Below are 16,703 nucleotides of genomic sequence, written 5' to 3' on the forward strand. Positions count from 1 at the left end.
GATTCATGTTAAACACAAGTTTGAAAGACAAGATTCATGGACATGCAATAATTATGGACGGTAGGTGTGTTCCAGCCCGTAGTGGGGCTTTCGAAACACCATTTGCATCAACTCCCACTCTGAAAATAGAGTTTACGGAAGGCTTTCAAAGGCAACATTGAAGCCTCAAAACAAGCCGTTGGCATGTAGAAATAAAAACCGCGCTGCTGCTGCCCTCTAGCGGCGGCAGAGTGCAGTGTTGGTTTTGTTTCTCCTCAGGATGGGAATGATGACGCTCCCCAGCAGGAGCGAACGGACAGCCCGCGCGCTCGCTCCCAGCACGCAGAGTAAGCCCTGGCTGCAGCGTTGGAGTAGCACACACGCGAACCTGCTGGAGGCCGTCACAGTCATCGCTTCCGATGTGCTGATATTTGTCGGGGCTCCCATGAATGGCGGACTGTACAACTTGTAGCCAGCAGCGAGGGAAGACGTGTACAGACGAAAGCCAAGCATCGTTTGAGCTGGAACACGAACGAAACGGCAGGCGCTCGCTGGCTCTGCCTGTCGCACTCAGACCGACGCTCGACGCCTCCGGTGGGGATTTGCGAGCCGACAACGCCGCGGCGACAAAAACAGAAAACAAACGGAGCTGAGACTTTTCAGAACGAGGGCTTTTTAGTTTGTTTTTCAGTCAGTGAAAAATAAATATATAGACCAAAAAAAATGTCAGGAACGTTTGCAAATATGTAATAAAATGTGTCAGCTTGAGTTTGCTAGCTGGAGCTGTTCTTTTTGTCAATAAACCACAAAACGACCGAGGACCCGTGAAGTTGCGTTGGGTGAGTGCTCTTTTATTTTTATTTATTTTTTTATTTATTGGCGTGACTGCAAGATCATGTCAGACATCTATTTCTCTGGGACATAAACACGACAGATTCCCTCCCATCTTACTCCAGAAATCAAACCTGTCAGCTGGAGAAATGTCAGATCCAGGCCCGGATTTAGCCAGCCCCACCATGGGGTGCAGCAGGTAGAATATCAGAGAGGGGTGGGGGGCTGAGAGTTTAGGGTGTCAAATCCCTCCGAACCCCTAATGCTTAGAAAACCAGCATCGGTTCATCTGTCCATATTTCTCCTTTGATCATTGATCTATTTGATGGCTCTTACTGTTTAATGTTAAACGCTCTTCGTGGCACTACTGCATTTACCGGACTTGGGACGTGCACAAGCAGGACACCAGATTGTGCCCAGTGGAGGCTTTTTTATTTCTTTAGTTAATATCTCTATCCAGCCTTGGTCAGATCGCTGCAAGCAGAGCGTCATGATTGGAAAACCTGCTCCGGGTTCTGTCTTCTGGCATCTCTAGGGGGGTTGGTGGTGTTGATTTGTGGTGTGCTGTCAGTGATCTTACTCACTTGCTTCTTCCTAGTATGGTGTCTGTGCCTCGCGTCTTGCGTGGCCTTTTCTGGAGTCAGCTGAGCTATCTGTTCTTCATGTACCTGGAACATCCAAACATCAGCGCGCTGTCCCTGCTGTAGCCTATAAATAACGGACGTTAACTTCTCAAGAGTCCGTGAAGGCACCATGACAGTCCACATCATGCACTCTTTGCTTTGGGGGTATTTTCTTGCAATGCCAATTAATGTGCGTGACATCCTTAACTTCGCTAAAGTGAGTCGGAGGAGTTTCACTTTCAGTTAGAAGATCAACAACAAAAAAATGAAGCTCGTTCAGTAAAATGTCTTTCTGATAATCACCATGGAGCCTCAGCGCCCACCTGGAGGAAATGGATTCTTTGGGATTGGATGTGTCAGGAGGGGGAGGTAAAAGTTAACAATACCGGGAGTTAGATAACAAATATTCCCCCTTGTGTCTGTGTCTCTCAGTGAACAGTGCTCCATGTGTGCTGCTACCTACACCGACTCTCCCATGCTTGACCTGGATTGGACAAAAGTCCCTGTTGGGTTTTCAGCCTTGAATTTCCCTGATCAGATGAGAACAGCCATTGTGTGTTTGATGTTAGGGGGCCCCAGCATCCATCTATGCTTTTTTTGTCTGCAAAACAACACAGAGGGTAGTAATGTGCTAGATTATTAACTGCTGGGGAAGGGAAGTGGTTGTTGCCTGATTGATCCCTTTTTCTCAGCCTATAATTGAATGTGCAAAGTTTTACCATCTAGTTTTCATTTATTTCAATTTTTTATAGATATATAAAATAGCTTTTTTTGTATCATGACACATAGAACACACAGAGCATCTCAAAGTAATGTCCCTCTTATAGCTCGCTAGTCTCTTTTTTTTGTGCTTGCTTTGTGACCAGATAAGATGTAACGTTCAGATGCGACCTGTTATCTGCAGTCTATGCTTAATGTGAAACACATTTAAAGCACTCAGGGTTGTTTTTATACATATATAACTGCCCCCCGGTATCTGATCAGCCATCTCCACTGTGAAATCTCTGTTGGAGGCTGAACTGGAGGAGAGACTGGACCAGATAGATTCAAGTGCTGGATAAATAATGTATGGATGCTTGATGTACAAGAATGCTCACATTCTTGAAGAAAGAAGAAAAACATTCTTGTTTGTAGTAGTTTTCACATAAGTATGATTAACTAACTCTTAAGTATAGTTTTGTTAAGTTTACTCCGTCACAGGAGAGGGGAAGAAAAGAAGCAGATAGTTGAAATGAAAAAGACTGAAAACAAACATAATTTACATAATATCATCACAGCTAATTGATGAAATGTGGATGTAGGCAGAAATTCTTTGTAGTACTTTATTTCTTGTAACAATATTGTCAATTGCTTATTGTAAAAATTCAAAAGTATCAAATAAAAACAAAAAATATGCACAAAATTGGATATTGGTGAACCTATGACCCTATTCTTTTTTAATGACTAAATGTAATTAGGAAATGGAATAATCAAACCTGCATTTTTCAAAATAAAAGTCCCATTTATTTGCCAAAAGACTCACTCCAATGTAAACATTAACATGGTCTTGTTGCATTTTTCTCATGATGGAGGACATATGTTAAGACAATTAATCTAAAATGTGCATTTCTAAGTATTTTTTTATTCAAATTGTTGTGAATCTAAAACAGATGCCAAAATGCACTCTGCTTTATTCCGATGCATCGGCTTGTAAGTCTTCATTTTCCTGGCTCTAAACTATACGCCTGGATAGCTCCGATATTGCTCACCATTTTTGTTGCACACCGATAATGGTAGCTTAGGGGTGTGAAGGTCTGTAAGCAAGTGAGAGAAAGTGTGAACAGATGGATGCAGGGAAGTCAGGACAGGCTTACTTCACGCTAACATCTCAAAGGCGGATTTTAATGAGCTCCTACTAGTTTCCTGCAGAACCTATTTCCTAGAAAAAGACAGGTTTGTTGGTTTTGCCTAAAAACAACATAATCATAATTAAAAGAACAATGGGAAGATTTTTAAAGTATATCATTAGACGATTGGAGTGGAGCTTTAAATGCATAAAGCTGCAAAATTACATTTCTTTAAAATGTTGTGGACTTTATTTGGTGCATATTTTAAAAAAAAGCTGGATCTTGTGAGCATGAGCTTCTTCTAATGGTGTACTCATCTTATATTTTCTCCTCCCCTCACTCTGCGTCCCTCCCCACTTTTACAACTGCAGCTGCTTTTGTAGTCACTGCTTTCATCCTCACAAACATTGACACATATTTTATTGGGGAGAACAAAAATCCCTCCTCGCCCTAGCCCCCCTCCTTTACAGCTTAGCTACCCTTTCCTCTTTATCTCCCGCTTTGTCATTCTCTTTGGGTCGCACTTTTCTTTTTTTTAACCAACCCTTCTGCTAGCATGCCCCTCTTGCTCCATTTTTCTTAATTCTCTCTGAAACTCCGCTGTGCTCCTAAATCAACCAATTGTCCCCCACCACCACCATATTTTACACCCCTCCTTCCGCTCACATCACTCTCTCTCACACACACAATGCTCTCCTTTGGTCTGCAAATCTAATTTGATGGTTGTAGTTCTGTTACCTGGTGTGTCTGGCAATATCCAACTAGACAGCAGGTTGCACAAATTGTGCAGCCCTTCTTCCGTTTTTCATGTTTTGTTTTGTTTTTTAGATATTTTATGGACACTTTTGCAGCTCCAAATTGTGAATAATAAGTGAGTTGCAAAGTTGAGTTTTAGGTTTTAAAAAATGTAAGTTGATAGAAGTAAAGGGATTGGGGTTTATGGTTGATCAGTTCAGGAATTGAAGCATCCGCAGGTTTTCTTCAAGCTTCCCAAAGGCCTGGAGGGCAGGCACAGTGCAACATGTCAGATGTTCAGCTCTCAGGCACTTAAGCACTCATTCAGAAATGAAGAGACAATGATTCCGACATGGGAACTTGATGTTCATCGCACTCATTTTGCTGCCCCAGCAAGATGTCACATTTCAGCTGCGGCATTGGTTTTATTATTTTCAACTTTGATTTAACGCGTTTGCCCACATGAGCAGTTGCTTGGTTATTTGGCTGGTGTCAGGAAATTCCTCTGGGCATTCTTTCATTGAAAGGGGACGCGGTTTGGACGCCAGGGACGGTTTGCTTTTTTACGAGTGTCTGTTTTTGTCTGTGTATAAAAGGCAGCGAGAGTGTGAAACAACAAAGTTTGTTCTGACTGGCTGGTGTGTGTCGGATATTTGTATCTGTGTGTGAATGTGTGTGTTTGGAAGGGAAGACCGGGTGGGTGTGAGAGAGACGGCATAGGGCCGTTCGTGTTTTATGTACTGTGATAACTCTGTCCGGTATGTGGGTTTCCTGGGAACTCCTTACCCTAGGGACATGCACCAATAAGCTCCTGTTTAAAGGGCAACTTCCTTCTCTGTGTCATCTCTGGTTTTTACCCTTCATGCTCTCTACATCCTGTTAGGCTTCACCTTTACTGAGCTGACTATTGTGCATTCCCCTCTGCGTTGCCATACCGCTGTCATTTGCTTTTCACTTGAAGCTTCATAAATCAGTAGTCATTTTACTTTTATTTAAGTACTATTCAAGCTTTACTGTATAAATTAGGTGGGAGGAGAAAGAGATTGAAATTGAATTAATTCTAGAACACAGATCAAACACAAAAGCAGACTTTTTTTTTAGCTCAGTCTTTCCAAACTGAAAGGATTTTCCACTTTTCCAGCTATAATTTAAAATTTTGGACAAAGATCTTTAATAAAAACCCTGAGCAAATACTGCAATAAACTAGTTTTATCATTTGTATTGGATACACACACAAAGTCACATGAGAAAGGCTTTTACTTACATTGCTACTCGTGTAACCAGTTTTTTCAAAGGTTATCACGTTGTACTATAGGAGACCATTAGCTTAATAGTACAGTTCACTCACTTCGCTCATACAACATGAGTATTAAGTCTGAGGAATGCCACTGAACTAGAATCTGTTGTTTTCCTTTAGGAGTCTCTCAGCAGTTGGCACTATATTGTATTGTATTTTGACTGACAGACTATATAATTGTATGTCAGACTTGTTTAATGTGATTCCAAAGACACAATAGATATGAAGTGAGAGTTATGAGACGAAACACTGGAATGGTCTGAACTCATCAGGCTGGGCTTTGCTAAAATGGGTCAAATTCCACCAACAACACTTGTCTACATGAACCTTTTTGTTGCTCAGACACTTTAAGTGCCTGTCCCCTAAGCGGAGGGAGAGAGCCAAAGGCAGTAGCCCTGAAAAGTTCCAATATTCATACATAAACTCACATATAAATATAATTTAACCCATTGACTGTATAGGAGAACTGGACTGAGTGAGTGCGACATTACCCATAGAACATGCCTTACTTCCGGCTTCAACAAAATGAAGTCAGTTAAGTCGCCTTTTTTTGCGATACGGTCACTCCCATGTTTGAGCCAGATGTTGTCAGTAAGCAGTGATTGGTTCAAGTTGGTCTTTTAAAAAAAACAACAAAAAAACCAAAAGGTTTCTATGGTAACCACTTTCGGCTATCAGGAGTGAGCTTTTTTGGAAGTCCACACCCCAATCACTGAAAACAGGCTGAGAAGAATCTGTTAATCGAAGGTTTTGAACGTTCGATGTGGGGGCCAGTAGACACCACATAATTTTATTGAAGCATCTGATTGGTCAGTTTTTGACTTAAATCACTTGCACTGCAGAAAACAATATTGTGAAAAAGTAGGATTAGCAAGAACACGTTAAAAACACGAAACAGAGCAAGAATGATTGACAACTGAGTCATACCTGTTTATTTTTCAATAGAAGTCTGTGGGATTTTGGCTCCTTGTAACCAGCAGGTACTTCCTTTGTTGAATGCGAGCAAGGAGGGCTCACTCAGTCCAGTTCTCATATACAGTCAATGATTTAAGAGGTTGAGCTGTATGTAAAAGGATGCTCTGACCTGGATTCCCCATTTTCTTTCCATTCACTTCTTCTTTCCGTTGAGATTACTGAAACATTCAGGTCATACTATGCATCTATAGGTTAGTTGGGCTACTATGTAATTTTTATTTCTTGAGTTGAAAAGATAAATTCCACATCAGAAAGATGTCCACTAGCCTTTGCACACCAACCTCAGCAGAGGATTTTCAGAAACAAGGCATGCTCTGTTCCATCTTCTTCTGAGGAATCTCCTCTGACTACTTAAATATTTGTTGATTGATTCATCCAATTGGCAGCTATGATTATAATTACAGCAATTGCTGGGCATATTTATGAGCCCTCCTCTGCAGTTGTAGTCACTCTAATACTCCCCAGCATTCACTCTGCATATAAATTATTCAGACACTACTATCCAGTGGACCATCAGCTGTGTTCAATGGTTCAAGTTGTGCTTTTCTCTCTGCAGCTTTCTATTGACTCATTGAGATGTTAAACACAACAAAAGGCAAAAGATTCTAAAAAGTATCTTCTGGATAATTGATTGGACATTAGCAAACATTTCTCACTTAAGATTATTTAGAAAATGTGCTTTGAAGGATGTTATAGTAATTTACTGGTCATATAAAATCTTGAAATCTTCCTAAATAGTTTCCTGCATGAGGCCACTTAACATTTTTATAGATCCAAACTGTTGATTTGGCAGTAAACCTAAATATATATGCTTTGTTTTATTTTTGTTTTACAGGTTAACTTGAAGATGATCATCGAGCTGCAGTAAGGAACACTTTGCAGTTCTCCCTTACGTATTGAAACAACTTCAATCTCCTACCTGCCTGCTGAGCAACAGAGATTTGCTTTTCAGTGATCACCTCTTTACAGGTGAATGTAGCAGATGATGAAAAGGAAACTGGGACTTTTTCTTCAGTAGTTGAGCTCTCGAAAAGTCCAAGTTCAGATCACAGAAAGGAGACCGTTGCCAGTTAGACCTTGCTCCCAACAGCCGAACTGGAAGAACAACCTAACTGACGTAAAAGAGGTTACAACAGTAAGGGAGAGACGGGGACTGACAGCAGAGCAAAGGTTTGGAGGAGGAGGAGGTCAAGGAAGGTCTGGAAAGACCAGACGCGATGGCCACTGATCCAGGAGAACCCACGGGTACAGATGAGTCCTCTGAAAAACCGGATGGACACAAGAAGAACCATTCAGAACAGGAAGGCAGGGCTGACCAAGAAGCGGAGAAGATGTGTAGCACCCACTCTGACCTTAACTGTTCTTGGTCTCAGAAGGAGAGAGACACAGGAGAAGATGATGGAGGGATTGGAGGAGACATAGGTGGAAGGGGAGACGGTGGAGGAGGAGAGAAACAAGCATCCCAGGATTATGAGGAATCACCGGTCTTTTCCACTGCGCCATCTTTATCTTTTGAGACTGGACAGAAGCCTCTGAAGCGGGAAAAGCGCTTCTTCAGGAAAAGTGTGGACATTTGTGAGGAGGATGATGGGGTGGAGATATCTAATGTGGCCCCTAACAGTGCCCCCCACCTAGAGCTGCACTCCACAGAATCCGGCTTTGGCAATGCTCAACAGAAAGGGGTTGTGGCACCCTTTGCAGCCTTGGGACATGATGTATGTCAGGGCAACGAGTCTGGTAAATATGCTCCTTCAAGTGCACCGACCCAGAATGTGAAGGAGAGGGACTGTGAGCAGGAGGAGGAGGCGGAAATGAAGGCTGTAGCCACCTCTCCTGGTGGAAGATTCCTCAAATTTGACATTGAACTGGGAAGAGGAGCCTTCAAGACAGTTTACAAAGGCCTAGATACAGAGACATGGGTGGAGGTGGCTTGGTGTGAACTTCAGGTAAGACTTCTATAAACTACAGTATGCTATTGTCTTTCCATGATAAATATTATTTTTTAAGAATCTGAAATTACTTTAATTAATAAAGAAAAAGTCACACTAATGCACAACGCAAATAAGAGACAGACTTAGCTGGATAATAAAATATGTTTATTGGCTCAGTGGAGTTAAAACAAAACCGATAAGTGTTGCTTGAGGGGACCTCAGGATCTTCTTGACCAGCGGAGCAGTGGGGACACTAAAAAAGAAAGGTTGGTGAGCAACCATTCTCATTAACACCAAGAAACTTCAAGGTAAAAGGGGTTGCTCACTCAGTGGTGATGGAAGGAATATCCAGACTGATGTTTCAGGAAGAAGCTCAAACAGGAAGTGTCCAAATAGAATCATGATCAGTATCCAACACCAGTCCAACAGTCAAAATCCAAATTCAGGAATACAAAAACAATTAGGAAATAGGACAAAACTCAAAGGTTAGGGCAGAAGAAGTCAGAATGTACAAAAGGTACACAAGACTTGGCAGGCTGGCAGAAAAGGCCACTGGCAATTTACACTCTGGCACCAGAACTACTTAAGTAGAGGAAGCTACAAGTGAAATGAGTGAAGCAATTAGCAGAAACAAAGAGCAGAGAAAAAGAGAGCAGCAGGAATGACAAAATGTTGAATTCTCCATTTATGGTCTGATGGATTTATGCTTTCAAGTTCTTTTTTGGTTACAAAAAGTCACGCCTTTGCATTTTATACTTCTAAAGAGGGAATACGTTATCCCTTTTACATTGAAGCTTTAACTCCCTGTTTACATTCTTTTGACTACCGTGAATCTAACCGTGTTCGCAATTAACGTAAGTCAGCTGACTCTGTCATAGAGAAAAGTGTCTTTGTGCCGTTTTGCAACACTTAAGGTTAGTAGTGTTCTCCATATCAGTTAGTAATGTTTGTATCGTATTGCATCTCAGTGCAAAGTGGCTATGAAAGGATGATTTCTACGCATCAGAATCAGCAGATTCATGTTGATCACGTGAATGCTACGTCAAACGTGTTAGACGTTCTCAGTCACAACATCTAACACAGGGTTTTAATTGGCGAGTTAATTTTCATTGATAGTCTGTAAAAAAAAAAAACAATACCTACCAATTACTTGATTTATACGTACTGTCAGTAAATTTGAAATCAGTTAAACAGCGTAATTTTTAATAAAACATTAATTCATTGGTATAATTCTGGTCCTCATAAGGAATGTGCTATAAAATGTGAACTTATACTGTGTACTGCTTTGTATTGTAATAAGTCTCAACATATCAGTTAACAGTACTGTTTTAAGTTCTTTTGTCTGTTGCATTATGCATGGCGGTATGGTATTAGTCATGTGACTGAAAGCTGGAACGAGTATTCACTTTGTGTTGGATGTTGCAAACGTAGGCGGGACATCAGCAAATATGACTCTTTTTGTCATGTGTTGGCATTGCAGAGGATAACAATGAAATGCAATTGTAATAGTGATTTTTGCTCAATGGCTTATGTCATGCCACCAAACAGACTTCATTAGCTCCTGAATTAATGGGAGACATTGTTGCATGGTCTGAAATGAACTAAAGGTGGGAGACAGATTGGCAGAAAACAGAGGAAACTCATTCCTTTGACGCTTAGCCTCACAATGGCGAGCAGTGTTGTGCTAAGCCAGCTGATTTGACTGCCGGCTTTGTGTTTAAAAAAAAAAAAAAAAAAGGGGCGGTCGGTCATGTGTTTGGTTTGTAGCTAATTCCAAAAACAGAGCCCTGGCTAATCCTTGACATCAGGTTCAGTGTGTTGGAGTAATGAGAATCGAGTCCACATCACCTTTGCTGTTGGTACGCTAGCTCGCACTTAGTTAATCAGCCTCTATTCAGCAAATGATCCAGCTTTTTTTTGTCCTAATGAGATACTTAGTGGGTTTTTTTAATAGCCAGCCTTGCAAAAGTGTCACATTTCACCTGGAATGTGTTTTGGCAGATCAGGGCTATACCTGCCTTGCATAAGCAGTGATGAAATTAGCTTCATACGTAACCAATCATATCTGGACTACCTTATTATTTACAAAAAAATAGAGGTACCAAATCTGTTTTACCCAGTTTTGTCCTCACAGAGGTCATGTTTGTTATTTAGGCCTGTAAAGAAAAACAAGATTTTAAGGACTATTTAAAAAATGCTGAACAAATACAGTAATAATAAAACTATTACTAATATCTAATTTAAATAAACACAAGAGGTTGTTTTTGTTTCTGAGGAACTATTTATAATATTAATTTTTAAAAACTGTTAAGTAAATTAAGGGAAACTAAAATAATTTTTACAAACATCAGATCAGCCAGAAGAGGAGGATGAAGGCAGAGTGGGATAAGGTTAAAACAAAAAGCATTAGAGTGATACTAATTGAGAAAAAAAATGGAAACTAAGATAGAGACAATCAGCCAAACAGGATTAGCATGGCATCCATGCCAACGAGCAAGCCTGTAGCTATTGCAAAGTTAGCTACATGCAGGGAGACCCATGAACAAACACAAACATGCACACATACGGGGGCCTCGTCACACGCCTGTAGATGGATCCAGGGCTGCAATCAGTACAACATTCTAATCTCTCAGGCCAAATGATCTGTCCTATTTAAACCACTTTACCAAAGCATGTGCACAGTGTCAAAGTAACCTCAGAGCAGCCAACAGTGATCGGAATAATAATGATCCATTGCTTTTATTTTAATGACAGACTTGATTCTATGAGTGCATTAAAGCCATTAAACCCTCCTGATAATGGATTCTATAAAGATCAATCTTTTTGAACGGCACAGTGATATATTATGGGCTTCTCAAAATTGGGGGAAAGTGAATTTTTAACACCCCTGCAATATTAAAATGTAGATAATCACCAACATGAATATAATTTATTTTGACACTAAAACTTATTGATGACGATCAGGTATCTAGTTAAGTAGGGGCTTTGACTGAGGCTGAGATGACAGAGACATGACTATCACGAGTTTGCCATTATTTTGGTGAGCAGTGAATGTGAACCCTCTCTGACCTAATTACTTTATAAGATTACAGATCACACTTCCAAATATTATTTCAGTGCATCTAAAACTGAGTCCCTATCATTCTCTCTCAAATCTAATTAGAACGTTTTTTTTTCAGTGAACACACATCTATCTAAAGTACTAAGATTAGAGGCGTAATGATTCATTTTAACAACAATTTGATTCATATCATAATTAGTGGTTGACAATCTGATTCATAGTCAACATTGATTCATTTTAAACGATCAGATTCAATCTGATTCAGTGACCTAAAACCGATCCAGGACATCTTTAGCCAAAAATTCAACCAACGTGACTCAGAGATAAATATTTGGGCGCTGAACAGTGGAGGGGAAGTTTTCCATTCCTTGGATTTCTTGCAATATAATCAAGTGTAAATGAAATATGTGTAGAAACAAACAAGTAAGCAAGAATTACTGGTATATCCATTCATATTTTAGCTTAATAAAGTTCAACCCGCTGTTGTTTTTCCACACTGAATGGTCATATGGCTAAATTCAAAGTGTTTCAGCATACTGGACTGTAATGATGGCTTGATCATTTTTTGCTGCCATCACATGTGTGTTTTCCACTGTGAAGACACTTGGTTGTTTTTACTCTATCCAAATGGTATTTTCCATTATCTATATAATCAATTTATTTAATTTTGAATTGATTTCTGTGGTATAGGTCGATTCAATTCAATTAACAATTTATTTGAGACAGATTTATCTGGTTGGATAATAGGAATAGAAATCTATTGATCATTACACCTCTATTCTTTACTGTATTATCTTTATTTTTTCAATAAGCACTTAAACTGTTGTGTATCTTTGTGGGTCATTGTTTTGTTTTTAATACAGCAACTTAGCAACTTCATTATTTGTGTGAGTCAGGCATCAGACATCAGCTTTTTTAATGATATTTAAAGATGCTTAAGTTTTATGGTAAACTGTTGCTCAAAAAAGTTGTTAACTGTAGCATTGAGAAACTTATTTGATTTAGGAAATTTCCACACCTCAATTAATGACTGTTCAAGTTTGGAACATCAAGCTCCTGTCCTCCAGTGACCAAAAAGAGAGGTAAGCCAGTGGATTAGCTGTGGAAGTGCAGCTTGAAAGTGTAGTTGTTACAGATCACATTACAGAAACAGTCTGTTTTCTTTTTGCCATTTCTTACATTTGAAGGCGTAGGGCTAAAACTGGAAATTTGTTTTCTATGTACTACATCTGTATGTGACCTGTTGCTGCTTGTCTGCAGGAGTCAGACATGCAGTTTTTTGTCACATCAGTGTCTCTGTTTCTCTATCGTTTCAGTCGTCTCTCCCCCTTCTTTCCCATCTCTGTCCCTTCACTTTTTGTCTGTTTGAGTGAGCATGCAGAGTGATCCCAGGAGTTAATTACAGTGGGTGTCTGTTAGGCTGGAACAAAAACCTTGCACAGACAGCACAACTCAGGCGGCAGAAACCAGACCGGTTCAACCCAGTCCTGCCAGGCTGGTCCAGCTTGGGTTGCCTCGCTCACACGATGGAACCACTTTTAGAACGGAAGTTATAATAACAAGAACCTAAAATGAACATTTTGTACCTTGACTTCAACCTTTAACAAAAAAAAAGGAAGGAATCTACTTTCTCCAAACATTTTGCCATATTTTTGATGGTACATTAGCATCAAATGAGGACATTTCTTTTTTTATTATAATTCCATGACTTTGGTTTTATGAATAACAATAAACAGAGTTGCTAGGATTAACTTGGTGGCGAAGATAAATGATCAATATATAATGTAGTGTAATTCTAAGCTGCTTAAATTGCTTCTGTGTATGAAAGAGGCTGGATAAACAAAGCTGCCTTTTTTGCCTAATATTAGTGGAAGCTAATTTAAATAGATCACAGATGCAATGAGCAGATTGGACGGGAATCAGTCCAACTAAACTGGCTAGACACATGTTCATCCAGGTCACTGGCTAGTGCCCCTGAGGCTGGATGTTCCCACCAACCAAGTTTTTATTGTCTAAGTAGCAAAGGGGGATTTTATTGGTTACAATAAGTGGCTGACGACATTACCCATATAAAACATGATTAACACAGAACACAGATGCTACTTATTTTATGGATGAAAGCTAAACATTGTCAATAAGAAGTTGTCAATACCTATTTCTGCGCATTAATGTCCTTTTTTTTCTTCCAAATAGACTAGACTAGTCAAAGACATCTGGGTTTTGAAGTTGGCCCGCTGGAACTATAATCTGGTGGGCAGGCCAGTCTTTTCCAGTAATTTATCTTGTTAGTCAGAGCTGTTGTGGCTTACAGTAATCTAATCCTTGCCATCCGCCACCTTGGATTTTCAAATGCTGACACACTTTACTATTTCACCGCACGACAACATATCTTTCGTTCCACCGTACAATTGTAGAAAAATCTCCTCACAGCCAGAAAGACACTCTTCTATTTGTTGACAGGGCTCTAAATCATCTCTGTTTATCACAGCATGGCTTCCTGAGGCAGGCATGTAACCTGAAAATAATTCCTAGGATATCTGACACTTGTGCTGCGTTTGGCAGAATAAATGTTTGAAGGCTCACATGCTTTGGTAGTTACTACCCAACATGCCAGAATGTCATGCATGCCATGCCCTTTCTATTTACCTAGTGTTTAATTAGGCTAATTGATAAACAAGAGCTTGACCTTTTTGGCCAGCTGTATCATTTCAAAATAAGAGAAAGAACCATGCTTTGCTTTAGCCTTTCGTAGTATGTAGTTACAGACCTTTATTTCTTTCTTTTTATTGAACCTTTATTTATTATTATTATTTACCAGGAAATCCCACTGAGAAATGATCTCTTTTTCAAGGGAAACTTGACATCATGCTGTAATACATTTCCAAGGTTTTGTAATGTTTTGCGATTATTTTGTGTTTTTTTGGGATTTTCTTTGGCATTGCTTGTCTTGGCTTTTTCCATCTGAATTCTGTTTAGCCCTCTTTTCTGCTCTAATTTCAACCGTAAATTAATTACAATTCTCAGAGCTCTACATGCATCTGTCACTCGAAATTATGTGTGCTAATTGAGGTTCATTTAGCATCAAAGAATCCCTTGTCACTATTTTCATTTAGTTTTTGTTGATTTTTAAATAAAAGCTTTGTTTTTCTATTAAGTTAACTTTTAGTTAACCTTTTTTTTTTTGCATTTTTGTGGCACCTGCCTGTATGCTTGTGAGGCATTTTCCAGCTTGGGTGTGAAAAGAATCTTTAGAAATTATTGTTCAATTCTGACAGGACAGCTGAATCAGGCTATCCTAGATATTTTAGCCATGGGCAACTTTAAAGCAGGATTTCACTATAAAGAATAACTATTCCAAACAAAACAGAGTTGTTTTGTTAAATTATATTTTTCTCCCTTTTCTTCCTGATGGTATAGTTAGCATGTTGGCTGTTGCTTATCATTTATCAGTCTCCAAACATCTCCCAACCACTCGAGGTAGAGTGTTTTTCGTCTTGTAGGTGTTGTTTTGTTTTACATTGTTGTTGTTTCCTATGGTTGTGGACATTCATTTTCAACATATAAAAGTTGACAAAAATGTAGAAAGCATATTTTTAGTCAAAATGTAAATAAAAACTGTGGCTTTTTTGGAAATGGGGTGATACAAGGTTTGAATTGGTCAAAAGCTTAATTTAGTTCAATTTCAATTCAATTTTATTTGTATAGCCCAAAATCACAACAACAGTCATCTCAATGGGCTTCGTACCGGTAATTGTAAGGTAAACATGAAATCATAAGGATCATGAAGACATAGAATTCAATAGGAACATTCTAAACTGAGCTAACTAAACAGACTAAACCAAGCTGGGCATCCCTGCCCTAAAACTCCTAAAAAAAAAAACGGATTCCAGGAAAAAAAAGGTGCAACCTCAGGGATGTCCACATGAAGGAGGGATCCTCCCCCAGGATGGATAATTGTATCCAGAGATAAAAAGGACCAACTAAAATATTTAAAGTCCCACTCCTCTTTTAATCGTGAATGTCGCTTTTAGCCAAAAAGTAACAATAATTGTGTTGTTTTCTAGGACACAGTTTCTGCAGAGCGGCAGTGAGTTGTGGGCAGACTTTTGGCGCAGTGTAAGCCCGTCCCCTTCCCATCATACAGTTTATGTGCTGTCCTGCTAGCTCACAGTCCCTACCAAACATTACCGGTGCAAAAAAATAGCAAGCAAGATCGGAGCTATCCATCCGTACAGTTCAGAGCCAGATACCAGCTCAGACAGGCTCCATTCTGAGTGGATGCATCAGAATGGAGCAGAGAAGGGGGGCTTGTGGCATGGCATAGTAACTTGCACATCACATGCAAGCTTTTTAAAATTACATTTTTGCATCTGCTCCCGGTTCACTATAGATAAATAAATACAGAAAAATGAAAATTTGAGCTTAATTTTCTTTAAAAAAGTTCTCCATTATGAGAAAAATGCCACAACATGTTAAAAACACCAAAAACAGAATTTTTATTGGAGTGGGCCTTAATGTGCGGGGGCTTTTAGACTTATAACACAATTATTTTGTAAATTGTGTCCAGGAAACTGTGTGAGTACAAAACAATGCATTAGTCTACAAACACAGACACAAGGACTGCAGCAACTGTTTTTTCTAGCTGCAAAGGAGATATATGACTTAGTTCCAAGATTTAAAAAAATTCAAATCTATTTACCAGCCATGGTCATTTGAGTAAGGAAAATATATGTGATTACAAAATGTCAGGGTATTTAAAACACGAGACATGCTCAATGCATATATACCAGGCAACCACTACCCTATCTGATAGAATTCATGATTTATTATTTTATTATCCTTATTGCATTTTGACAAGGTGTTATGATGGCATAATGGTAATTTCTGTTGTTCCTTAAAGGTATTAGTCTTTTAAGACCTAATAGGATTTTTTTCAGGTTCAGCCACACAAGACGTTGAAATGTGTGAAACGGGTTCTTCTACTCACAGGATTCTGTGAGAGAGTTGGGTTACAGGAGAGAGTGGGTTGTTGTGAATCTGCCAGCACACAAGTCTATCTTACTGAACTTTAGATGATACTTGCTGACCTTAGGGTTGCTTGATCCAACACTCAGCAACACAGAATTGGCAAAGAGAAGGGCTGCATACAGAAGCAGCATCCCTGTCTCCATCTGTGCCAGACGAGATGGGAAAATGATGCTCCATGTAAGGAGGGAGACAGACGTGGTGCACATGAGGAAATTTAAAAAAATGTAGAGACAATCCTCACTGTAGACATTAAAGCCTTTATACCAACATGCTTTTTTTATTTTTAGATAGAGTCAAAGGGAGGAAGTGTTCACTACTGACTGAATAACACAATTTTAGTCCGCACAAAACAAAAATAATCTAACTTTTGTTGACAACCTCTATGATGAAGTTGGGGAAGTGGCCTTTCCAATTGTA

At 39.4% G+C, this 16,703-nt stretch overlaps 1 protein-coding gene across 3 annotated transcripts in view; it reads left to right on the forward strand.

Annotated features, from left to right (window-relative positions):
• The first annotated feature begins 261 nt into the window (after nt 1-261).
• Nucleotides 262-16,703, forward strand: part of wnk3 (WNK lysine deficient protein kinase 3) — a 36,961-nt gene continuing 20,519 nt past the window's right edge. For 2 of the 3 annotated variants that reach the window (XM_011477060.3, XM_011477061.3), the window contains exons 1-2: nt 262-818; nt 7,102-8,212. In XM_011477060.3, the coding sequence (XP_011475362.1) occupies nt 7,484-8,212 (729 nt within the window). In that variant the 5' untranslated portion in view covers nt 262-818; nt 7,102-7,483. The remainder of the gene's footprint in view (nt 819-7,101; nt 8,213-16,703) is intronic. The other variant, XM_020704635.2, reaches the window with a different exon arrangement.

The sequence above is a fragment of the Oryzias latipes genome, chromosome 7, assembly GCF_002234675.1.
Source record: "Oryzias latipes chromosome 7, ASM223467v1".
Classification (NCBI taxonomy): domain Eukaryota; kingdom Metazoa; phylum Chordata; class Actinopteri; order Beloniformes; family Adrianichthyidae; genus Oryzias; species Oryzias latipes.